Genomic DNA, 27471 nt, shown 5'->3' with positions numbered 1-27471 from the left:
CGTCAATTGGATTAATTTTTTTAATGGATGACTGGCTGTCTAGCCTAATGAAGAAAGCCAAGTTATAATAGATTATCAAGGCTATTTAAGAATGACTAATTACGTACATGGAAACAAAGCTGAAGTGCTGTTCACTGCTTATTCAAACACGTAAACCTCTCTCCCTAGAGGTGATTTTTTTTGGGAGATTTGATACTAGAGGCTAGTGATATTAAAGGTCTAATTCTTTCAAGTTCTGAAAGACGAGAGCCTCAGGGTAAGACAACTTGACTGAATACTTTTAAACGAAATTCTCTGAAGACTGGTAATCGCTGAAGACAAATGGATTCAAAGTTATTATTTGCGAATATCATTTTAATTACATTCTTGTTTAAAAAATAGTCTTGAAAAGAACCATAAAATTGCCTTTCCAATTCACCCGTTAGTGGCATATTTATCCTCTGGCGCGGGTGGTGCAGTTTCACAAGGACCCTGAGTTCGCGTGGGGGGACCAAAACGAAAAGAGAAAAATGAGAACATTACATAAAAAATTGGTTCCACCAGGGCCAAAGTTCATTAAGCTACACTTTTGTCAATACCATTAACAAAACTATTAGTTATGAATATAAATGGAAAGAACCTAGAGGAAGCGCGGCTTTATCAATAAAACTGTTAAGAAAAGAGTACAACATGGATCTCTTCAGTATCCAGAAAAACCCCACGGTTGACAAAACATGCTGCTACACGTCGAGCGGAAGTCATATAGTTGATGGATAGCATCTTGTAAAACATCCACCATGCGTCATGTAATGATGCATGGCATTGGTCAATCACCTCAGTTTGTACCAACTGCTGAGACGGAATTTGGTCAAACTAAGACCAATGATCCGACTCCTTCTCGAAAAGCATTCTGATTCGTGATTCTGCATTTGGAGACTGCTCTAGTAGCTTCATGGTACTGTTTGTATCTCTGGAGGTTAAATGATTTTCACAAACACTTGGTCATTTGCATGCAGCATCACACTAATTCTATGGGAAAATTTTCGCTAGAATCCACCACTCCTTCTGGATTTTACTATTTCAATGTCTCAGGGCGTTGAAATTGCAAAACCAGAGGAGTTTGGGCCATCTAGCATCTCACACTGGTAGATATTTCTACGTTGTGAGGTCTTCACTTAAGATTAAGAGTCGAAACCAGAGTCTGGTTAATGGCATGCATTTTAAATAAACAGTAATGTACGTCAAAACTAAAGCAGTGTTTTATTATTTTATAAATTTAAATTGCGTAGTACAATACCGGGGCAACCGGCAAAAATGCTAGTTTACTCACAACAACGTACAAACATGGAGCTTTTTTCCTAACCTATTCTATAATATTAATGAGTATCTAAACAGTTTATAATTTACACTTGTGCTATTGCTGGCCATTGCAGACAATTTTTAAAATTTCAATTAAATGTTTTTCTGATTTTTGGTTTAATTTTATACGGGAATATTACATTCTCTATTTATTAATGATATTTATCTTTCACATTTACCGACATTTCTTGGTAAAATAAAATAATAAACGTACTGAATTATAAGAATAAATATAATACAGAAAGTGACCTAGCTTAATTTGCATCTTATATATCCAAAATTTAATATTAGATTATATAAACTTACCTTCCTCTAACTATTGCTGCAGACTGCTTAAATCTTGCGATACATCCTTTTGACATGCGCATTTGAAAATTTTGAATAAGCTTGCAGGGGGGGAGGCGGGTATGAGTCATCTACATAGTGTGAGGACACTTGTTAACAACAGAGGACCTAACTTTGGTCCCTCCATTATAGTATCTGCTCGAGGTGAAGCGAATCCATCATTAAATTTTTTGGATGGATTCCCGCCGAGTTGAGATTTCAGCTTAAACTTCTGACAAGCATCTTGGTTTATTTTCAGGGGAGATAGATAGATAGACAGACTGATCTAAACGAATGCCCATCTAGTAGAACAGTAGATGGACATTCGTTTTCCACACACATATACCAGTAAAGTATATTGGTGACAAGCAAAAATGAAATTTGCTGTTTAAACAAGTTGTGATGTCACTTGAAGCAAAACACCTGCCAATTTTCTAGAAATATCCACCACGCGACTGGAATTTTGTTTCTTCACTCAGAGACAAAAACTTTCAATTTCTAGTTAAATATGCATAACGTCACGCGAAGTCAAACCTATCAATCCCTACTCAAATGTATATTTGAGTGGTGAAGAACTTAGCTGTTTCGTTATCTCCTGTCAGCAAACGCTCTGCTATACTAGAGTGCGCTCGTGTGCAGTTTTATTATTAACGATCGGTCTATTCATTACGCCGACCCTATAAATAACTTAGCTGGGAGACTCGGTGTCCAGCGGGAATGGAATACAGTATCTTCCGTGGACAGCGACACTTGAACGTTAATCGTCCCTTGCTAGGTTGTGGTGTTTCTCCAACGACCTCTTTCGTCGACATGCGTGGATTGTCTACTAAAGTAAGATTAGTGTGGTGTTAACGTATCTCCTACATTTGTTGTGCCTGGCGTGCTATGAATTAGTAAACATTTAAATATCATTTAAATCACCGTTTCCCAAACTTTTGTCTTTTAAGTTCCCTAAATTAGGGGTGGAGAAGAAGAATCTTTATTGTACCATGAACAGTTTCCCTCAACGGCTAATATTCCAGGACTAAACACGAATAGACAGAATGAATAATACAATAAAGTACGGTAATTAAGACCTTATACAGCGAGATGTAAACTGTTTTCTAATTTAAATAGCAGACGAATTAAAGTCCTAAGTCCAGAATAATTACGACCATCACATTGCCAAAATGGAAGGCAATTGTCCCTCTTCTTCATAGGTGATGACTGTAATTGATTCACAGCCACACAACGGAAAAGCTGGGAATAAAAATTTACCTGAAGTAACACAACATATGATAAGATGAATGAGATTAAAAAAAAAAAAAAAAAAAAAAAGGAATAAATTTACATGCTCTAGGAAGTTGCTGCTGAGGCCCATATCTCAGCTCCGCATAACGTGATGGGTAAGATATCCTGATATACTTCTTTATTACTGCGAGGTCATTAATATATTGCAGTTTTTAACTAAGTTCAGGGCAAAAACACTGCGATTTCCCATCCGTCTGAGTCTGAAAGATCAGAAAATTTTTTCGATTCGAAGATGAAATCAGTTTGGGGTGGCATATCACATTCAAATCTGAATGAGATGCAACCTGAGGAATATGTGTATTGTTAAGAGATGGAAAAATCACAGTGGATTAGGTTTTAGACAGAAGATTAACAAGGCAGATTTGGATGAGTTGATTTTCAGCCCGAACTGTGTGAGACATGTAAGCAGTGTTCCATTAATGGACTCAGTGGTCAAAGCGAAGTTTGCGTTCTGAGTAATGGGAATTAGAATTTTAAGGTCGTCTGCATAGCTTAGATGTTGGCTGTTCTTCACTAGTGGTGTTATAATTGCAGTAAGCAGCAGTCCCGATAGGACCTCACTGTGGGGAACGTCTGTAGCTCACTTCTCATTACCATATTCTAACTGATTTTCATCGGATTATTCGGTTCTGAAGGAGAGATACACTGCTCAACAAAATTAAGAGAACAAAATGTTTTTCATAAATATTTTATTGTGAACAGTGTTGCCGAAGGCGAATATTTGATATAACAGAATGAATGGTTTTTGATCCCAAAAAACTCGGCTTTTTCATCCAGCAAACAGGCAACTCAACTAATATGGTCTAAGTCGCTGATGCGGGTAAAATCCTATAACTACTACTCGCAATACCATAATGCATTCGAGACACAACTTCATGAATTTTCAACCCTTATAAAGAAAACAATATCATGTGCATTTAACTATCTTATGTAACTTGAATCGATTTGTAGCTCCAGATTGTGGCCCTTCAAAAGTAAAAATTTAATCTTCTCAAAATTTAATTAAATGAAAGTAAAATTTAAACCTTCGTTCTTGCTTTGTACATTCTGAAAGTATTGCCATGTCTGCAATTTCTTTGGAAAGCAATTCGTTTCTAAAAGCGGTTTCCGTTTGTTTATCTTGATGAAGCCATGCTTAGAATGTAATGCTTGGGTTGCAAAATTTTTTTTTTAAAACTTGAGATAATAAGGTTAGAAAATTCTATTGAGAAATTTGAGAGGACTTTCCGTTTTTTGCAGTTTTTTGCACGCTCAGTAGTAAATAATTGAAGTATAAATTTTCCTTTCCAAATTAAAATATCCTATAGCAAGACACAAAGGTAAAATATAATTATTAAAGGAATCTGTTGATCAAGTCGATTATCCTTATGTTAAAACTTGACTTTGAAAAGGAAAAAGGATAAAAGACATCTTCTTTTAGCGTAAACTTCTCAGTAAGTGGTTGTTTGAAAGACTATACACTATTTTCAAATACATAATTCTCTTTTAAAAGATGGTGTGTTTAGATTTTTGTGATTTCGTTTACCAAACTGGAAAATGCATCGTCATCTTAATCCCCAGAGAAGCAAAAGGAAGAGAACGGAAGAAGAAATCTCTTCGTGTGCACTAAATCTCTCTAGCAGTGCAAAGTGTAAGTGAAGTAAGATCAGCTGTTTTTACGCACCTGCCTTTTCCAAAGTGGATCAATATGTCTGAAGTGGAAGGCTTCGAGATTTCATTCCTTGAAGAAAGGCGCGCTATGTCGAACAAAATTTTACCGATATGATTAAAACTTCTCGAACAATCTACGCTGGAGATTTCACAATTAATTATGTCAAGATCAAAGGGGAAGAGATGGACGAACCAGCAAAGAAATCCGATTATTGCACGGCTAGCGATCAAAAGCGGACCTGCCATACTGCAAGCAGCCACAGCAAATGAAGAGTAAGATGTAATCTATAGCAACCGGCCTGCTGCTACTGCTTCTTCTCCAAAATTGAATATTAATATAACTGCCGTTATTGAGAAAGGCGTGTTTGTATCCTCACCGGATGGTCAAAATATTTATTGACCTCGTAACTGGGCGTCGAGCTACAAAAGGAGAAGAAGATGGAGATAGGGATCTTCAGTGGTGTTGAAATGTCAACGTACAGACCAATTGATTATGTGCCATCCTATTATCGTAGAAAGTGTCTGACAAGTGGTCTTGGGTAGAACATGATGATCTATCAATGGAGGGATGTCCGGATAGTAATGGTAGGGCAGTGTAATAACATAATTATATGATAATAAATAAAAATTGCGTTCTTATTTTCCCCACCAGAAAGTAGTGTACGTTTTAGCTGAAATTCAGCAGAGCAATAGATAACAAAAGATTAGCGGTATACGGAGTCGAAAAGGTGGCAAAGGTTATGGTAGTGAAACTAAGCCATGTTTCTTGCACTTGTGTCGAGGTTCGGACAGTTGGTAAGAGGTTGAAATCAGTGAACATCCCATCATATTTCAAATGTGTTCAGTAAGCAACATGCAGGTCAAGAAAGAATGTAGATACTGTTCAACTGAGGGAGTGTGTGGACGGACATTGTCCTGCTGTAAAACAGAAGGAAGAAGCACTAGTCTTAGAATGGTTTGAACATAAAGTCCTGCCATCTACGTGACGATGAACAGTGTAGAGGGGACAGTTCTCCTCCTTGCCCCAAGAAAAGATCAAAAAAGAATCCCTCCAAGCCGATGCTCCAACATACTTCCCTTGCAGCACTGCCATCGACATAGAACCACATGATGAACTGTACGACGAGGGGCCCGAGCCCCCGCTCTTCTAAACTGCAGAGGAAACTTAAGAAACTAACAAATGTTGCTTCTACCCCATCAGTCCATGCAAAAATTGGTTCCGCGGATTTCTCAGCCTCAGGTGGAATCCCCTGAGGGCCCTCGGTCGCGGCCCCCGCCGTGTCTCTGAAAAGAAAGGCTATAAACAGAAAGCTCCTCACAATTGCTACAAAGTCTACCTCACCAAGAAAGAGCCAAAAATGCAACAAGACCTGAGTCTCGCACAACCTTCTTTGCCAGACAAAGCCTACCTGGATGTGATTCCACGCCTGCGCCGCATAGTAGAGCTCACTCTTGCACGTGAACAAGGTAGCTTGGCTAAACATTCTGTCTCTTGTTGGAGAATGAACAACTGAAGGCGCAGAACGCTGTATTCCACAACTTTGTTGACAGCCTGGCCAAGCCAGGAAATGATTTGGTTATGCAACCATTAGTATCTAAGAGATCCTCCCTGGTGAAAGAGAAGCCCAACAATATCTCATATGCGGCTGTTTTGAAGCAACCAAAGCCTCCCACTATGCAAGGCCAGGAACACGTTGTCATCATTAAGGTGGGTCAGAATTGTCTGCCTTAATAGCAGTGAGAAGGTCAAATCTCAGGTTGTCTACCCTAAAGCCGCAGCTCCCCAACATCAGAATAAAAAATGTCCAAAACCATCTGGGACAAGGGAATAGTCGTCGAAGGGGCTTTAAAGATGACGCAGATACCATCAAAAACTGTGACGGTTTACAGAACTGGGACTAACATCTGAAGTCCCAAAACAACGTGGTTCAGCTTTGCTAATTTTTGATGTTGACAGTTCCATCTTCAGGAAGGATTTTTTAAAGAGTTACAAACAAGGACTTTTTCAGACTACTTCGAACAGCAAGGCACTAACAAGCAAGTCGGGTACTCTTCTCAAAGAAATCCAGGGCTTCCAATACCATCAACTGGCTAAGACAGTTGATGGTATTGGATCCTGTCTTAGCCGAATCTTCGGCTAAGACAGGATCTTCATTGACTGGGGATCACATAGATTCAGAGACATCGTGCCAGTCACGAAATGCTACAACTGCCTGGGCTATGGCCACACATCTGCCCGCTGTATCCGGAATAAGTCTATGAACGGATGCTGGAATGCTCCTTCCTGGTGATGGGGGCCAGATGAACATCACAGCAACACTATTCACAATACCCACATTACTCACACCCTCATCTGGCCTTGGAAGATTCTGCTTCTTTACAGTGCCACTGGGACCACTTGCAGACACACAGCATGTCCAAAATACAAAAAAAAAAAAAAAAAAAAAAACCGCCAAAGTATGATATTAGGGTCACCCGTAAGTGATTACCTCTACCTATCCATATATTTATTTTGTCTATAAATTGCGTGTGTTCTCTGGTCGATTTGCCAGTTTTTCTGGACAAAAATAACCTCAGTTTCTGGGGGGGGGGGAACCCCCTTGCTATCTACGCCTGAGACCACTTCGAGATCATGTTGAAAATCTGTCAGATTATGATAGATGTTTTCTATTGCTAGTAGACAGATCCATTGATACTCCTGTTCCCATTGATGCTACCAAGTCCTGATAGCGTACCGAATATTCTCCTGTATCCAGTTTCCAACAGCGTCTAATTGTTGGTGAATCACAACCCACATGAACGAGGATGTGTTGCGTTGACTATCCAGTTTCTGACAATCTAATGATCAAAGCATTGTCCATTCTTAGACAATCATTCGCTCACCGGTTTGTTTTCCTGCAAACGTTTATGTACATTTTTTATAGCGCCTTAAGACTCCTACATCAAGGTGCTAACAATCACGTTGGACATTGTGCATGCAAATCTGTCCATTTGAAGAGTGCAGAATAGAATGTACTAGTTATGAAAACAGATAGGGAACTGGACAAAAATTACTATGGCAGGTGTTATATCGAGAAATCAATATTGGACTGTAAGAAACTGGATCGTCAACAAAGAGTGATGGCTAATCAAGTGCGAGGTATACCAAGAATGGATTTACACATATGGATTTTTATGACATAATCAGTTATACTTCGTCACATTCGTCCAATAACATAGTCGTGTGAATGTGGCAGCGACAACCAAATAAATGCCACGAAACTGGCTGTTATTAGAAGTGGCAAACCCGTGCTTAGAGTCTAAAACAAAGTTACGACTTTCATTTTTGCCACTGCCAAGAAGTATGACCGATGCCATTCGCGGACCAGTAAGGGTGTACCTCGCTAAAAGCTAGACAGAATCTAATGGTAATGCTTTCTAAGGTGCCTCTGGGATAAGCTCGCAAATAATCTTCATGGCGCTACTTTACCAGATTGTGCCTTGTCCGTGCCAGGGACCAACGTTCTCTCGATGAAAGCGAAAGGGATTTCAGGGTATACGAGCAAAGAAAGTTTTCAATATAGCCATTCCAGCTCCCATTTGGGGTTACGGCAAAAATGTCCCAAGAAACGTGAAGTGGTACATGATCTGAGAAAGGTCGTAAACCACTGACCTCAGCAATTCCTCTTTTGCTTGTTCACAAGATTGTTTTAACGCTTCTCATTTAAAGCATTGTTCTGAATTTATAACTCAACCCATCCTTAGAGAAATGCTTATTTTTTTACATATTCTCTTTCAAATTCTATTCCTTTACTTAAGCCGTCGTTCTCTAACAAAAATACCAAGGTTCTTTGTTTGTTCCACACCATAGAAAGTAAGGATTTGAGGCGTTAGTGTATTGTCTATAAATTGAGTGTATTCTCTCATTGGTTTTTCTGTTTTAATGGATGAAAAAACAGTAAAATAGATTAAAAAAAATATATCGAAGACTCTTGTACCTGCCAGTTCTTGCTAAAGCCATTAGTCGACTTTTGTTGATCTTTACTCCCACAATTTAAAACGGTTCTTTCAACATTTATCTAACAGAATAATTCTTGACTACTTCTAGTCCTCTTCGCAACCTCTTAGGGGAAGACCCCATGGCACTGAAATTCTAATTTCACTCTATAGTTAAGCCACATCAATGATCTTCCAACCTTATCTGTAAATTTTATATTAACCAACTATTTACCGATTAAAAAACAGTCCAAATGCATTTCTACATTTGATGGCTTTACTTGTGCAAAGGAAGAGACCTGAATTGTGGAAGGATGGTTTCGGATGCTCTATCAAGACAATGTACCAGTACACAATGCGCTCTCTGTTCGCGTTTCTGGCCAAAAATTAAATTCCTGTGTGTGAACATGCACCCTACTCGCCAGATCCAGCCCCTTGTCGCTTTTTCTTCTTCCCTAAACTGAAAAGTGTACTTAAGGGAACCAATTTTCAGTCCACTGAAGACATTCAGAAAAAAAAACGAACGAAAGGGGCTTACAGATGACTTCCAGAAATGTTTATGCGCTTGGACAGTGTGTGCAAGTAATAATTCATGGTTTTTAATTAAAAAAAAATGAGAAAAAAAACAACGATTCTATGGGCGAATCGAAAAAAATTCGTTTCTGCACATCCGCCACATTGTCCATTCAACCTTCTTAACCAGCGTATAAAAACAAACAATATTCAGTGCTTCAGCTGCAATTTAATATATGGATAGCCCATGAATTGTTTCTAAAATTTGGAAAGAGTCAACAAATATAAAATTTCTATTGGTCCGATTTTATTGAAACTTGGGATGCTTCGACGAATCCTTCCAAAAGGCCCAAATATAAAATTAAACTGAGCGCGGAAAACGCATAACATTATCTCTTCTTGCAGAACAGAAAGATAAAGAAATTAAACTTCAAATACTAATTTACTAAAGATAGATACGCTTAGCAATCTTTTGGGAAGCAGTTAATGTAATGATACTTAAGAAATTCATAACTAAACAAGAGAATTAAGATGTCAGACGTGGCGGGATTCTGTGACCTGATAGCTGACCACGGTTGGCTTTTCACTAATCTACGCAATCCATATCCTCCACCATCATTAAGCTCGTTTTGGAGATGGTAATACGTAGAAAAGTCAATGCCCGGACACTATACAACCATCGCAGCTCAACGTTATACATAAATATCATCAGCCGATCTTTACACCAATTACCAACTGATTCGCAATTCAAAACGGGTTGCAAATTAGCGTGAAGAATGGCGTTTATTTTAGTATCTTTATCATTTAATGCCAATATACCACTCTCACATTAAGATTAGTATTCTTTGGTGGGCAAGGCTTAGTACGAAAAGCTTCATAATGTTGGCATTAAGTTTGGTACATTATTCCAGCGATTAAGCTGGAGTTGGTGCATCTTTTTGTCGCTACTAGAGGTTATCAACGTTGCTAATGGCGGTAATGGTTTATCATTCTCCTCCCCCGAAAAGCGTCTCCTATCCTCTACCACCGCGCTAGAGTAGTACTTAATTACTCTGCTCCCCAAGGATTGGAAGGATCAACCGTTATTATCTTCTCGGTGAAAATTACTGCCATGTTGGAGAAACCCACTCACCTCTTACGATCAAATCTTGTGATGCTGAAGATGTGTTGAAGTCATTTGAAGCTTGGCATACATACGTCCCGTTATCTTTTCTTTTCAGCGCTTCAAAGTTCACCGAAACGAGTATGGTGGCGCCACCAATGTCTGTCGTTTGAATCTGAAGTCGTTCGTTATCCGTATCTAGCTCTTGGCCGTCTTTGAGCCACTGAATGGACGCTGGAGGATGGCCAGTGACACGACACGTTAAAGTCGAATTAGAATCTATTGTCTCTGCTGTAATATTCTGCTCCACTTCAACGGACAGAAGCACTGAAAATAAAAAAAAAACAAAGTTAATTGTAATAGATGAAAACAACTGGTGGAATAATTTATTGTTATTATGATTAATAATGCCATTACTACTATTTCTTCCTTAATTAACATACACTATCCTATCAAAAGTCGTGGAACACCCTTTTGATGACAGAAAATTGAGTATATGAATTCGTTTCAAAATTGTATACAGCACAATGAGCATATGGATAAAGCTGTTTCAGAAAGGTAGTAGTAGAGTCTAAGGAGCATCAGCGACTGTGGTCGATTTTCTGTTTGCTGGCCGAAAAACCCGAGTTTCCGGGAGATAAAACCATGCCACCCTCGCTTGAGACCGACTAACTCAGCCACGTTGTGAAAAAGGCCCATAAAAATTCCTCATGTCATCGACTGGACTCGAACTCAGGTCTTTTTCACCCGGTGCGGGGAGGATGGCGATTCTACCAAGTGTGCAACCCAAGAGAGTGTTTCAGAAGGGATAGCTGAATGTCACATGGGGAAAAACGTAATACTGCTGAGGAATTCAAACTTACAAACAATTGGCAATATTTTGAATAAATGGTAGTCCAGAGATTAAATCCAGCCAAAGAAACCAGAAAAGAGGCTTGAGATCGCTGATTACTTCATCTTACCATGAGATCTTAGATAACCTGAGCTGAGAGGTGCGAGTGGCCCTGGAAAACTTGGAGGTGTTTCTTAGATACGTAGAAAGAAATACCATGAATTTTCACCCAGTATCGATTAATGAAAATCGGTTCTTTGGAGCTAGTGGTCACCGTACAGGTTGTTCCAGTATGATGGACGCGTTTGTGTATGGAGGATGCCTAGAAAATGCTTACTAACTGAGTGTTGCCCTAACTCAAGTAGTAAGCATTTAACCACGAACCGTGACCAGGTAAACTGGTCACGGTTCATGGAGCCATGAATGCTGCGTCCTGCAATTATGATCTGAATAATTCTGCAGCCCAACTTCCAACTCCAGCACTCCATGCGACAGAGCATGTGAACGCACGGTTTGAAGAAACTAAGATCGGAACATTGCAGTGGCCTTCAGAGAGTCAGATCTCAAACCAATTAAACTTCTTTGGGATGAACAAAACGTAGAATCAAGACGGCCTAAAGATACAGATTTGGGCTGTGAATACCACCTTTCTGCAAGAAGTTAGTAAAAAGTGTTCCACGATGCACTGAAGTAATCATTACAATAAAAGATTGATCAATATATTATTTTCTTTGCATAAATGCGTGGTTTGTTATGAGTGCCATGATTTTTGGTAGGATACTGTACTTGCTTACTTGAATTTCAGGAAAGCTCTTAGTTATTCCTGTAGTCAATTTGTCTATCTGTCTCAAGTCAATGGCCGCGACTTATTGGCCCTGTCTATCCGTTTCAGTAAAGGAGGGCTGCCAAAGTAACAATAAGCCTTAAGTTTTCACTAAAATTAATGATTGTTCTAGCGGGAAGTAGGAGACTTGAATGTTAGTATCACCTTCCAATGATCGATTGCCGGAAGATTTACCGCGCTGTAAAGTAGTACAGTGTACAAGTGTCCTGCTATCACAGTCTTAATTAATCTGTCCTTTACAAAAATAAAAAAAGGAAAAGATACAGAAAAGAAAGAAAAATCGAGAGAAAAGTGGATATCAGTTAATGTTCATTGACGTGTCGACAACCACCTTATCGTCTCTATCAAATCGATAAATACCACACTGGAATTTTTTTTATGATATGATCTCACTGATACATGCTTCTATAAATACACTGCATGACAAAAATGTTAGCAGCACGTGTGAAAATATTGCGCTGATTGCCTTTTCTGGACGACTGGAAAAAAGTCGCCTGGTCTGATGAACTGATGAAAGGTTCCACTATGTCCATGGACGGGTGCGTGTTCGACGGGGAGAGCAAGTGAACAGCTGCACCCATCTTCACGGTTGGAGGAAAACGAGCCGGTGGTGGTAGTATAATGATCTGGGAGATGTTTTCATGGACATTACAGGGACCCTCATCCCCACTGAACACATCATCGCCACCAGATCCTACCTCGGTATTGTTCGGGACCAAGTTTTGCCCTACATGGTGACCCTGTATCTAGATGGCACTGGACTCTTTCAATAAGACAGCGCCCTGTTTTATAAGGCCAGCATTGTGCAGGAATGGTTGAGGATCATGCACAAGCATTTCGTGTACTTCCCTGGCCTCCAAATTATCCAAACATCGAACATTTGTGGGATGCTTGTGGCATAATGTTTTGGCTCTGAGTGTATGTATATAATTTCATGATTCCTTCACTGGAATTCTTACATGTGGACGGACAGACGGAGTAAAGGGGAAAAAATGAAATAATAACAAACAGAAATTACTGATTTTTCTTTCTCTGATATTTTTTTCTTTCCATCATATATAAAATTCTAGATACTGAAAGGCCAGATCAATATTTTAATAAAAATATAACCTCCAGAAAGCACAACCGTTTGAAAAAAAAAAAAAAAAAGAAAAAAATGATTAATGCTTTATGTTTCTAAAAAGTGCAGGAAGCGGATAACAAAAAAGAAATGGAGTTCCAGGAATGTTGAAATCAAGAGAGGCATCTTGCTTTGCGTGTTCCACCTAAAGTACAATTCATCACACAATAGACGCGAATCTAGAAGGAATGAGAAAGTCTTTTGTTTAACATTATTGCCTTTTTTGTTCTTAATTACTGTCTCCTAGGAAAGATAGAGCATGCACTGCAGGAGATAACGAGAGAGGGAACATAGAGATGCTTTCAACATATTTTAAAAACTGATTCATATTCATTTTCTTGTTAAGAAAATGGATAGTAATATATAAATGCAATTGGACATCCACATAACGTAATTTCTTTCACTTTCTTTTTTTTTTCAATTAGATTATGAGCTGCGAATTTCTGGGGTGATTTGCAAAGGATATTTATCATTCGGATACAGCTTCGAAGTAATATAAACAGTATCATTAGATGCTATTGTTTCCAAGATAAAATAATGATGGTAAATCTTGGAATCTTTCGTGGAGATTAAATTGAAAGTTGAAGATTTTTTTCACTCCAATAAATCCTGATTACGTTAGAAGGAGAGTATAATTTTATAGAAATTTCTCAGGTTAAATTAATTTCTGTGAAGATTAATAACTTGAGTTAAGAAGGCCAACCGCCTTCTTTGACGGCTCCACTTTTAGTTTTTTTTTTCTTAAGTTCATTATTTCTGGAAGACCAAAGTCCTCAAAGTGATAACTTTGTTACTTCTACAACTACGTCATTCACTTCAATTCCTCCACTAATTAACCGTACTTCTAGATAAAACTTTCTTGATTTTTAACTCCCGGTCTTTAATTATCCGTGTGTTTCGCCAGTGTAACCCATTAGTTCAGATCATTAGATTTCTTGTTGTTAATCTTAGATATGGTCAGCCAATCAGTGATTTCTTTCTTCTGGAAATCGTCAAAGCTAGCTGGAGTCTTCAAAATACACTTTCAAACGTGTTTTTGATTCTTGTTAGCAGATGTATCTGATGTCTACACAATTGGAATGATTGTTATGCGCCTGTCCTATTATTCGACAAAGACCCCATCTTTTGGACAGGAAATAAATTAACACGATGGACATGTTCAACTCACTAGGAATAAATCTGGTGAAATTCTGTCAGTTAAGGAATGCAGAACAAATCCCCTTGTGGACATCTATTCTTTACTGTAACTCTAAGTTTAACACTGGCCAAAAAAAAGTAGATAAAAAATACAGATTATGCGCTTCACCTCACACAGCTAACCATCCAGTTGACTTTTGAATTTATTCAAACTGTCAGCCTCAACTACCTGCGAAGGCAACTTGTTCCAGTAATCAAACAAACGCTGGCTAAAAGAAAACTTCCTACAATCTGTTCTAAACCTCTTCCCCTGTAATTTAAACTTAGGCACCTCTGCGGTGCCAGGCTACCAAGCTCCGTAGCCCATCTTTAGATACTTTCAAGAAGCTCAATGTCTTTTTCAAAAGAGGTCTCCATACTTGAACAATATTCAAGATGTAGTCTTACAATTGCCTTGTACATTGGGACTATGACCTTCCTACCTCTACAGGATAATGTTCAAAACATCATCAATAGGCCACAATGGGCTTTTCTGGCTGCCTGATTACACTGCTCAGAAAACTTCATATCTGCCCATATCCTGACTTCCAAATCCCTTTCTTCCTCTACTGTTTTTAATTCAACTCCCCCACCAATTGTATCAGTTATTTTGGGGTTGCTGTTCCCCAAGTGCCTTGCATTTTGCAGCATTAAAACACAGCTGCAACTTTTCTGACCATTCTTGAAGCTTGTTAAGATCATCATTCTGAAGGAGCGCTGCTTGGTACTGGTCCTTAAAGACTCTCCTGTCTTTACTTCGTCTACAGATTTTGATATCACGCCCTTTATCTCTTCGTCGATGTCATTTATGAAAATTAGAAACACCACTGGTCCAAGAATCGATCCTTGATGGGACTCCACTTTGACGTTACCAATCTAAAGAATATCCATTAATCACAACTCTCTGCCTTCTGCCCTGCAGCCACCCAGCAATCCATCTTAGAATCTTTCCAGTAATGCCAACATTTTCCAGCTTGAGTAATCTCACATGGAGAATAAGTCCTTTCAAAACCAAATAAAATCTGGAATTGTTCCCTAGATCTAATTCCTGGTTGTGGGACTTTTAAACACAACTCTTAAACAGACTAAATGAATGAGTCACTTTCTTTTAAAAATAAGAGAAAGGACTCGCTTGTTAAGAAACAATTTAATCTTAAATGCAATTTTAACTTTGAAGATATCAATCTGTCATTTTCTCTTTTCGAACAGCTGGGTTTTATAAAACATTATAACATAGATCCCCTAAACTGCTTTGGAAAAGATAAAAGAAAACAGTAAAGGTGGCGTGGAGAAATAAAAATCTTCCCTTGTTGTTATGCAAACTATTTTCTTAATCGACCCCTCAAATCCAAGGCCAAGGATTTTAACGTAAGGGAGAGAGGACTGAATTGCAAAGAAGCTCCAACAAGTAGGAATCACATGAAAATTTCATGGATGCAGAGAAGTGCTAGAGGGGGAGGGATGTAGGGTAGAGGAAGAGAGGGAACAGACCTGGCAAGTATCGATGTGGAGGGGATGGGGAGGAAGGAAGGGACTCGACTTCTGAGTGAAGTTGCTCGACTATTCCGACGGTGGCAGAATGGAAATCTAACACTTGCAGGCGTTCTCACTCTGACACAAACGCGAACGTGCATCGTCAGTGTACGAATATCGACTACGAAGCTTGTGTAATGCCGGCCGTGTCGTGGAGAAGCAGCGGAAGTAAAAAGGGAAAGTGGGGGAAGGAGAGGGGCCGAAGGTCTCCTATCCGAGAACGGGATTTCAATAAGTGGCAGCCAGCGAATGTGAGATTTTGCAACTTCGGAGTTCGGTTTCCAATTTCGTCTTGTGAGCTATTTTGCAACCCCTTTTCTTCCCCTTTCCGGAAGATCGCCTTTTATTTACTCCAACAGTCAGTCCAGTGGTTACACATGGGACACTCGATGTATCAGTAATAGGTGGCGCTACCTGTTCTTGATAGATCGGTATCGAAGCAATTATAAAATCGTCTTCTATATTCTCCCTTCTGAAAGTGAACCGCTGATGTAATACATCAAAAACAATCATTGTTTACTGAGGAATACTTCCTGTTATTCCCCTCACTTCCACCATATTCACCGTGAGTGGAGTTATTACATGCGGACGGACGAACAAAGAAATAATAATTGTCTCATTTCTAATAGTAAGATTTTAATGAAATTTCCGATGGCTTCACAAATTTTTCTAAAAAATTTGTACTTTATGCAGGATGGTACACCTACCCATTATTCCTTAATGGTGAGAAGATTTCTGGATGAAAAATTCCCAAACAAATGGATCGGAAGATGCGGTCCAACTGAGTGACCTGCACATCTCCAGTTTTAACACCCAGTTGGGTGTTAAAACATTCATAAATATAAAATCTGATCAACATCTATCCATTGAGTCGACTTCTTGGATGCAGACGGACAGACATGGTGAAGGCAACGGATTCTTTCAGGGTGGATTTGACGTTGGATAACAAGGAAGTATTCCATGGGAGATAAATCAGAATCTGGCGTACTGTTTAATTGAAACTCCACTGCAAAACCTTGCATTGGGCCATAAGTCTACCCTTTGATCTTTGACTCAATCCATTACTTCAACAAATAGATGTACTGGATCGAGTTTCATGCGTCTGATCTTTTATTCCATTTGTTGCTAGACTTCGATATTAATTCACTTAAATACATAAATCAGCGAGATTAGTAACCATTATTTTACAGTCAGAAAGCGAAATAAATAAATACAATTATAGCGGTAAGCAATGGAAGGAGATGAGAAACTCCATTCTCCCAATGCATGATTAGCCAGCAGTAAAAATGGGAAGATGTGCAGAACAAGTCATAATAAGCCAAGGGAAGTGTCACAGCTAAACAATGCCTGTGGTATGAAATTAATTTAAGTAAGGGAGTTAAGCAAGGCTGATGTAATTTGTGTCGGAAGATAAGAAAGTAGCAATATCCTTAAAAGGCTGTAATAAATAGTGCAATGGATTTTTACCTCACGGGAAAATCCAATTTGAAGCAACTAATCCATTAAAAGTGCAGCCGGGGGAATAGAAATAGTTACGCCAGGTACAAAGACGTCTCCTCTAATAATGTAAAGCAATCACAGGACTTGCTTCTGTCGGCTTATTGCTCTTAGAATGTCTTAAAGAATGGATGATAAGATACACAGCCACATGAAATTCCTGTACAGGAATTGCACATTATCATAAACGTGCAAAAATGGTATAATTATGGTGTTAAATAGTGTACTAGAATCTTTATAAATAGCTGAGAATTAAGTGACACGCACTTATTTATTAAGAAATTAATAAGAAATTGAAGGTATGCGGATCAAAAAGAATGCATCTTCACAAGTGGTGCTAAGTGCTCTTATCTTGCCGAGCAAGATGAAGCTGTCAACTTGAAAGACGGGTAAGGTCTTTGGGAGCTGATTGGCAACATCCGTCTCTGTCTAGCAAAAGACCAAAAGGTTCGATGTTCCAAAGATTCTCGATGGTAACATGGAATAGGGGAATGGCACTCCCTCCCACCTCGCAACGAACATTATACCCGTCTGTACGACATCAAATGATGGATGCGAAGGTCCCCCAGGACAGCTACTAGCAAGGAACTTTGTTTGCATTCTCAGACAGCGACGAATGATCTTAGAAACTGAAGCCGCAAATGTTCTACACCAGTGGAATATACTCCCTGTTGGGCTAGTTTTGACTTACAGTTCACTGACGTTGGGCATGCACTCAGAAGTTACATATCTCTCTCTCTCTCTCTCTGTTTGGTCTTCTCTACACGAAAAGTATTGTCATGAAGGAGCAATCTCCATGGCAACGAAGTCCATGAGAGCATAATTAATTGAATAAAAATAAAGGCGCTCAATGGAGAACTGAGGTGGAAATTTATGGGGTGATTCAAAATTCGCGAAATTTCTCTCATTTTGGTAGATGAGAGAAATTTCGCGAATTTTGAACACCTCTGCCTGAAGAAGTAGTTGGGTAACACTTACCCAAACTCATCCATACTGGATTATAACGAAGTCATCTATATGTTTATAGTCGAAGAAGAATAGCTTTCCTTTCAAAATCGTACCTGAACATCAAAGTCGAATTAAGGAAAGGAAACTTGAAGATGCCTCCATTCCTATTGTATCCAAACATTACAAAAGGTATGATCGAATATTAAATCACTCTGTACTTCACACTTCTCTGGAAACCACAATCCTAGCTCTTTAAAGCACAAGTTGAAACCCTGTCAACATGGGACGCTGACATCGCAGCCATGTTTCCCGTTAGTTAACATATGACCTGGTTTAGTCTGAAACTGTTCAGCCACTTGAATATCAATAACGACTTTCCTGTGAACAATTTGGTTTAGGGATTTAACACTAATCAGACATGTTCAACCATAATTCCAAAGGCAACCCGTGAACCATGGAAAACTGAAGAGCATTAAGTACTTTGAAACTTTGTATTTATGGCCATTTTTTTAACCTCTCTGGTGAAAGATACACTCATCATTAATAACTAATACAACAGCGTAAAAAAAGAAAAATTTATAGATCACTTTATTCAATCTATGCAGAATGGGCTAGTTGATGGATAGATGGCGCTACAGTGGCGCTAATTTGCTCTTAGACTGGAAGGCAATTTAAGAAGTGAAGCATATTCTTCTGGAGCTTGAAAGGCCCACAAAATCTTTTACGACCTGAAAAATTTATTAGGGCTGTCGTAAAAGAATATTTCATTTTCCCTCCAAGCCCTTATTAATAATGTGATAACAACTTGCCCTTTCTGTGAGAGAAGCCATGAATAATGAAGTAAACTTTGCACTGGAAGTTGGTTTATTATTTATATAAAGCATCGATATTGTATCTTGATATAAAACAATAAAAGAATCCTTTTTTCTTTCTCTGTTGGATGATGATAGTGTGGACTGTAGGCTGATTATGAGTTCGTTACTCATTAATATGAATCCTTGTCAATTGGTATCGAATTTGACAACAAAATCAAGACCTTCCACCTTGGAATTTATGGATTTTGACAAGCTTCCAAAGTTGTATTCGAAATCAATCATTGTGCAGCAGAGAATGGAACTGTTATACAGGCAAGGGGATGATGGCTGTATGATGGGGGAAGGGGCCCTTGGAATGCACAATAACGTACGTATGAAACTGTATTGAAATAACAAATCTAAATAGAATTATTTTAAAACACGACAGGAACATGCAAAATAGTAACAGAAATGAATTTTGAAAGAAGTCAATAACTAGTTGGAGATGCCACGAATTTGGAAAGTCGTTCAACGAAGATTTTGCGATCAAAATTCAAATTTAATAAAGAAAAATTTGCAAATAAAATCAGATGGAACCCAGTTTACTGTGAGTTTATTGTGTAGAGAAGAATTGATAGAATAACTGGCGTAAAATGGGATATTCAGGAGAGTTGAAAAGTGGCATGAATAGTTCAAATAGCAATTGGCATTTTTAAGTGGTTGCCGGAATACATTTAAGTGAAAGTAGATGGGATTATAGAATAATTAAATAAAAGAAGGAAATAATTTCAGAATATAAAGGAGACAGAGCGAATGGATAACAAGTTAAAAGATTTAAATGAATTAATCCTTAACAAGTTAAGAATACAAACAAGGTTTCAAATAAACAAAAAAATAATAATAAAATTGAGAGAGAGAGAGAGAGAGAGAGAGAGACTGTATTCAACCTATGCAGAATGGGCTAGTTGAAGGATAGACGGCGCTACAGAAGCGCTAATTTGTTCTTAGACTGGAAGGCAATTTAAGAAGTGAAGCATGTTCTTCTGGAACTGCATTGAACCATAGGGGAGATTTTTTTTCTTTTTTTAAATTCCTAAAGGGATTTGCTTGGTTGCCTTTCCCTCGATTATACTGTATATAGTCGAAGTTTCTTTGGAGCTATATATTTCTTGATAGAACCTGGTTACTTCAGAGAAGATTTCCTTTGGATCTTCACTGATATTTCCATCTTGCAGCTGGATGGTGGGTGCTTTGTGATGTCGTCGTTCTAGTGAGAAAAGCCACTTGGTCGGGGCGTCAGATAGGTTTATGTGTGTCTTGATCTCAGTTGGGCGCCTTTTGCAGAATGCTCTAAGTGAGTATGGAGTGTAATGTTGGCTGATGAACATGACTATAAAGTGGGAGATGCTTTAGTTTCTGCTCAAATTGATAAAAGGTTAACACGCTTTTGTTGATTCTTCTGATGGCTGTAGATTTGTGAGAACGATTTTCAATTGATTTTTAAATCTCGGCCACTATGTGTTCATGGGCTCCACTCTTCCTACGGAATGAGATTGGATATTACATCTTCTGGCTTTGAGATATATTCCCTGTCTTATAGAAGGCTATTAAACACCCAATATGTACCTCCATTTTTGGAGTAATTCGGTGATAAGGTGAGTTGCAATTTGACAAAGGAATGGTCTGAGATATAAGATGGAATGTGTGTGACGCTTCTGCTCAAGGGGGACGTGGGTTTTTGGATGTAGTATCTGTCTAGTCGGACTTGCTTGGTAAGGAAGTCTTCCAACTGTTGTATTTGCTGATCTACACGTGTGTCTTGACTTTTCTTCTTGGTGCTAGTGTCTAAATGCCTCGACCATTTCATTGTTGTCAACCATGGCTTGCAGGTTGTTGATTAGCATTGTGCGGTGCTCAACAATATCGTGCTATGACTATTTATGGGCCAAGAGTGCAGTTGAAATCACCAGCTCGTATGATGTATTCCTGATCTATTGTAGGAGATGGCTCGGTATGAAATCTGTGATTTGAATGGCGAGTGTGTCCTGCTGTGGCATGATTATGTTAAAAACATGCAAAATTTTCTCCTGAGATGTCTCTAAGAGAGCGTACATTGCGTATCATCCAGCTAGCTCTGTTTCTAAATTGAGCTTACAAGGAGAATTACGCCGATATTAAATGCTACTCCATAATGTTGTTGGGTTGGGAAATGGTGGAATACAAATGACCAAACTATTCATTTCAGAATGGCCTTGCATCTGCTTTTATATTTGTTTCTTGTAAGCAGAGTAGGTCGGAATGACAAAGGGAAAGACAGTGTGTGTGTGTATGTGCGTGTGAGAGAGGGAACTAAATATATAGACAAAAGGAAATGTAGAAAGAGAAAATAGAATGACAAAGGGAAAGATAGTGCGGTACCTAATAAAGTGGCAGTACACACTGTGCTGTCACTTTATTAGGTACCCCTACCTAGTAGCGTATTGAGCCTCCTTAAGCCTTCAAAACAGCCAGAATTCGTCTAGGCATGGATTGAACAAGATGCTGAAAACATTGTGCAGGAATGGAATATCATGCAGACATGAGTGTGTCACATAATTCCTTGGGATTCGACGGAGATGTAGGCCTGCAGCGAACAGCCCTTTCCAGCTCATCCCAAAGACGTTCAATAGGATTGAGATCTTCAGACTGAGCGGACCACTGCAGCAAAGAAAAGTCATTGTCATGTTTTTGGAACCATTCCATAGTGATTCGGGCTTTGTGCACCGGCGCATTATCCTGCTGGAAGTAACCATCTAACTGAGGATAAACTGTCAACATGAACGGATGCACTTGGTCAGCAACGATGTTTAGGTACGATGTGGCATTCAGAAGTGAATCTATGGGTATCAATGGACCCAACGTGTGCCAAGAAAACATTCCCCACACCATAACACTGCCCCCACCACCTTGCACAGTAGTCGTCAGACATGACGGGTCCATAGATTCATGTTGTTTTCGCCAAATTCTGAGCTTTCCATTGACATGATGCACCAGGAACTTCGACTCGTCAGACCAAGCGACTGTTTTCCAATCCTCGATAGTCCAGCGCTGGTGTTGCTGTGCCCACAGGAGGCGTGCTCTCTTGTTCTTCATTGATAACAACGGTACGCGATGTGGCCGTCGGCTGTTGTAGCCCATTCGCGACAAAGAACGACTAGTGGTCCGTTGCGATATTTTTTTCTGCAAACCAAGATTGTATTCTGATGGGATGTGCGACATTATGGCCCGTCTGTTTGCTTGCACAATTCTAGCCATCCTCCTCTAACCTCTCTCATCAACCAGCAATTTTCTTCCACAGGAGTGCCGTTGAGAGGATGTTTTCTGTTCGTTGCACCATTCTCGATACACCCTTGAAACTGTGGTGCGTGAAAAGTTCAGGAGAACTGCCGTTTCAGAGATGCTTTGTCCAGCACGTCTTGCACCTACTACCACGCCACGTTCGAAGTCCGTTAGAACACTCCTTTTCCCCATTCTTGCTATGGTTTGTACGTTTAACTGATACTAGAAAGGTTGTTCTGCTGAATTTATATCCACAACTGTGGTCATGTGACTTGCAACGTTGTGGACAAACCATTTGTGTGCACAGCGGGGATGTACCTAATAAAGTGGCAGCACAGTGTATATATATATATATATAGAGAGAGAGAGAGCTGAATAGATAGACAAAAGGAAAGACAGACAAAGGATAAGATACATAGACACGGTGAAAGAGGAAGAGAGAGAATTACAAATGAAAAGAGAAAGGCAGAATGACAAAGGGAAAGATAGACAGACAAAGAGATAGAAAAGATATGACAAAGAAAACACACAGAGAGAAATATAAGAAAGTATGAAAAAAATAAAATATGACTGAAAAATAAAGCAAAAGACAGATATTAACAAAAATGATAAGAGTAAAATTAGTGAGGAAAAAAATGAAAATAAAGGAAAAGAAAAATACAGAAAAGTAGGGAAAAAAAGATAAAAACAGAAAGGAAAGATTAAAAAATGTTCCAGAAATGCTTTGGAACAAAAAATCTCATTATAACTGTTGTGGTTATAAAAATGTAAAATAATGATTCCAGTTAAGATTAAAAACAAAAAAAGTTTCTGTCTACAAAAATTACGAAAAAATAATAAAATACAAACAAACAACAACAATAAAGATTGCTTATTCGGTTATAATATTCAAGAGACTGCTATCTTATAATTTGAAAATTACTGAAGAAAATAAATTTATTATTATTTACACTTAACATAAACCATACGATTATTTTTTATATAAGAATGACTGCAGCGACACCTTTTATTAAAATAAACTTTGACAAGTTGTTTTATATTACAAGAATCCGATGAATATTATTTAAAATTAGAAACAAACCGTTTGTTTCTAATTAAAATTAATTAGAAACAAAGTAAAGGGAGTAAAATAAATAAAAAATACTACGATATAGATATTAAAAAGAGAAAAGTGTGCATCAGATATCACGACTATGTGGACTATAAAAGTGGCATGGAATTAAGCCTAATTTCATAATACACAATCCTCGATGGAATATTCGGCCTTCTTCCAAGATCTGTTAAAAAGATGTCTGCCATAATTCAAGACAGAAACTCTTTGCAAGGCTCCACGCGACCATCAGTCTGATGCTTTGGTAACACAATTTTATTTCCCTTGGCACCACTAAACGAACAAACCTTAGCAGATTTCTGCAACTCGAACGTGGAAAAGGAGACATTCTAAAACGGACTCTTTATTAATATCTTCCTTATCTGACCTCAGGTTGTGAGCCGGGACAGAAAACCCCCGAAGGATTTACCCTTTTCCACCGCTAACGCGACCATAATGCTATTTTTATTTATGGCCTTCAAGGGCAGATTTATGTGCAGAAAGTGACTTGAGTAGAGGCCGAGCGGACGGCTGTGTGTAATATATTCGCATGTTTTATTCACCCTCTCCGCCAGTTATTTTCGGCCCCAAGCCTCAGATAAGTCGGTTCGGAGGCAAAAGTTCTGTAATCGCCATTCTGTAGCTGAGGAACCATTTCTGACCGACAACACAAAACGCGAGAAAAAAGGGGGATCCGACCGTGCAGGGGGGTGCAAACAAGACAACACAAAGAGTTTAAATCACTCTTGGAGATATTTCCATTCGTAGTAGGGCGAGTTGAAAGGCGCTTTCACCCGCAAAGATGCCTCGGGGAATGACATTTGCAACAACGTGGGATTTCCATTTTGTCCGAGTCAACAGCGGCGATCAGATTACGGCAAGGGATCTTCTAATGGAATCATAGCTGTCGGCAGAATGCTACATGAATGTCGCTTTACTTAAAATATGCGCCAGGTTACGCTTTAATTTTCACTAAATCACAATTCGATAACCGCTAAATTGAAAATCAGAATACCTTCTATTGCCCGTCAATCAACAGCAAACAGCCCTGTCGTGTGACTTGGTCAATACATGGCCTCTTCACAAAGTCCACTGTCTACAATACTACAGAAATTCGTGGAATTTATTTAGGTAGTCGCAATATAACCACTATTGTATATACTTTTTAAGCGCTGTTGCATATATACACTTAGTGATCGCTGAATTATGACCACCCTATTCGTAATGGCCCATGCGCATAATTCGCAGTATAAAAGGCCGAACAACTTTCTACACTAGAGAAGTGGTATTTGAATTTGGTGCTGCAAGTCAAAGTGATAAGTAGCAGTTATGGGTAGTAGTAAAGATATCGGAGTTTCAAAAGGAAACTCCGATATCTTAACCACACTGCTCATAGCCCAGTGTGGTTAAGTTGTTCAATAAATGGTGTCGAACGGGTCAAACCACCTCCCACCGACAGAACTGTAAAGGATTACGCAAGGTGGTTTGTGGTAAGCGATGGGTGTGGTGTTGTACAGACGAGCCAAGAGACACCCTCTCCTCACCGCTGATCATCGTTTCCAGACACTGGAGGAATGGAAACGAGTGTGTTGGTCTGATGAGTCCAAATACCTGGTGCAACACGCCGACGGACGATTTCTGTGTGGCGCAAGCAACACGAGTCCATGAACCCATCGTGAATGGTGCTCACTATCCAGGCAGGTGGCGGTGGTTGTGTAATATTACATCAGTGATGTCTCCTACATGGTACGCCAAAATAAACTTAGCATGGAGGACGAAAATTAAAAGGATGCCAAAAAATTCCTCTTTTGTGATGGGATTCAAATACCTCATTTTCCACACGGCATGGATTCTAATCACAGTGCTACCTGATGGGCTGTAAATATGGAGACCTAAAAACGTAGGATTTCTGTTCAACTAAAGAAGCCGGTACAGTTATTTTCCATCAAAGCGTCTCTGTAATTTGTAAGTCATTAATCTCTAAAGAGTTGGGAGTAAAATCTTACATAATAATTGCCCATACGTATCACGATGTCTTTATTAACCAATTTAAGACTAATTTATGGGTATAATTAAATTACACAAATGGAATTATTGCTAAATGATTACTTAATGATATAAACAGTTAATATTAATTGCATATAGTGAAAAGGTGGCAATATTTTTTTATTTAACTATGGGCGCAAATGTGTAGGGAATCTGTCAAGACGTTTTAAGTCTTTCTGCTATCTTAATTCTACTGGACTGTGTCTTTGCTAAAGTGATGTAATCAGTAATGACATTGTTGATGATAGTGGAGTGCTGGTGGAAAGTGCAAAGAAAAATATAATCCTATAGTGACAAGAATGGATTAAAATGATTATGGAACTATTATGGAGACTTTCTTTCCTTTCGACACTGTCATGTGATGGTTGGATGACTAATCACTATTGACAAATTTGTGAAAAGAATTCAAACGTCTTGCAAGTGTGCTTTTGTGTTGATGGGATTAAATCCCTTTGAGTGACATCTTTAGCGAGAAAAGGCTATTCCCTTCAAAATTCGTCTTTTTGATAATTAAATTTCCTCTAGCTTTATTTCCCTCCTAAATAAGAAAAATAAGAGAGGGCTGGATGAAGTTCTTTGTAATTTTGACTACAATAGATCGAAAGAATAGATTTTTTTTTGTGTTCTTGTAGAACTGATAAAAAATTAAGAAAAATAATTAATTAAGACATTCTGGTGATTGTCACCTTTTATTTTTAAAACATACAATAAATGATTTAGACTTAATTCACGCATTTGTAAATATCTTAGAAAATTCATATTTTTTTTATATAGTAATATGAGAAATACTTAGAAGACACTAAAATAGAGAGAAAAAAAATTAATTTACCTTAAAGAGAAAGATTGAAGAGGCGCATTCCTTTGGAAATGAGCCATCTTTGATTAAAAATCCCGCCCGAGAATATCCACATTGTTTTCATCCTTGACATTAATTTATCAAAAAAAAAAAAAAAAAATGGCAACAAAAAGCCACGTTTTTTTGTACTATTGTAAATTTCTACGTTTTTTTTTTTTGTCCTATTGTAAATTTCCACTTTTTTTGTTCTATTTTTTTTTTGTTCTATTGTAAATTTCTTTGTGGAAGTTAGTTTTAAAGCCAAAGCGAATATGAGGGGATGCATCAGTTGATTTTGCAGCCAGAATAATCAAACCAACTCAGCAAAAAAAAATAAATAATAAATAAATAAAAATTCTTTTACAAACTCTTCGTTATTTACCACGAATATGAATTTTTGTTTAGTTTAATTTTCCAAAGGATGGCTGCAACAAGAACAGGAAAAAGAGGAGGAGGATGCAAAAGAGAAGATGGCCCGTTCCGCTTTGGACAGACGGAAATACACGGGTGCTGAACCCGAATTGCTAGCGTTTATCAAATACGTAATGTCTTGGAGAAACGGTCGAGTAATTACATTTCCGGAAACGTTATAAATAACCTCGAAATGGTTTTTCGTGACGCCGATATGACATGTGGAGCATAGCTCTTCCTGAAAAACTAACTCTCCGACCTTCGTGTGTAGTAACTCATCTCCGCTTGGTTAAGTCGAAAATGTACTCGCCAACCAACTGCACTTCTCAATATCTACTTTGCGTGCAGCTTGGAAGTAGGGGGAGAGCAATGAAGAAATAGAAACTATCCCGGATTACAAGGCAGACTTAATTTTTAAGGAATATTTGTACTGCAGTTTCGCGTATATTAGAGCTCGTAATAACACAAAAACACTTGGGCTGTCAGAGAAGGAAACAATCTTTTAAAGAGACATTAATCTTACACATTAGTTCTATATTCGTTTCCTCTCAGACTTTGGTAGATATATGGAACTGTCAAGCGTGTGTATTATTATCCACTAGCAGTGTAAGAGTCAATTCTTAGCCCACGAGCAAGCGATGCTCTTCTGTTTTTCGAAAAAAACAAATGAACATCACTAGGAAAGGTTGAAATTTTTTTTAACTCAATAGATTAATGTTTAATTAACAACAGTGGTAAGATATAAACATTTAAAGGAGGATGGGAAAGGAGTGATGAGTTTCTATGGCAACGAGCATCTCAAAAGCGAAGCAGAGATACCATCTGTGTACAAATT

General features: G+C 38.5%; 1 protein-coding gene across 1 annotated transcript in view; it reads right to left on the bottom strand.

Moving 5' to 3' along the window:
• Nucleotides 1–27471, bottom strand: part of LOC150086058 (tyrosine-protein phosphatase 69D-like) — a 495496-nt gene that overhangs the window by 176404 nt on the left and 291621 nt on the right. Inside the window, exon 3 of the mRNA XM_090374352.1 lies at nt 10223–10519. Coding sequence (XP_090230478.1) covers nt 10223–10519 — 297 coding nt within the window. The remainder of the gene's footprint in view (nt 1–10222; nt 10520–27471) is intronic.

This window comes from Mastigoproctus giganteus, chromosome 5, assembly GCF_048544385.1.
Source record: "Mastigoproctus giganteus isolate SK-2022 chromosome 5, ASM4854438v1, whole genome shotgun sequence".
NCBI classification, from domain to species: Eukaryota; Metazoa; Arthropoda; class Arachnida; order Uropygi; family Thelyphonidae; genus Mastigoproctus; species Mastigoproctus giganteus.
The sequence above is the reverse complement of the archived record's forward strand: the minus strand, read 5'-3'. Positions and strand labels throughout refer to the sequence as shown.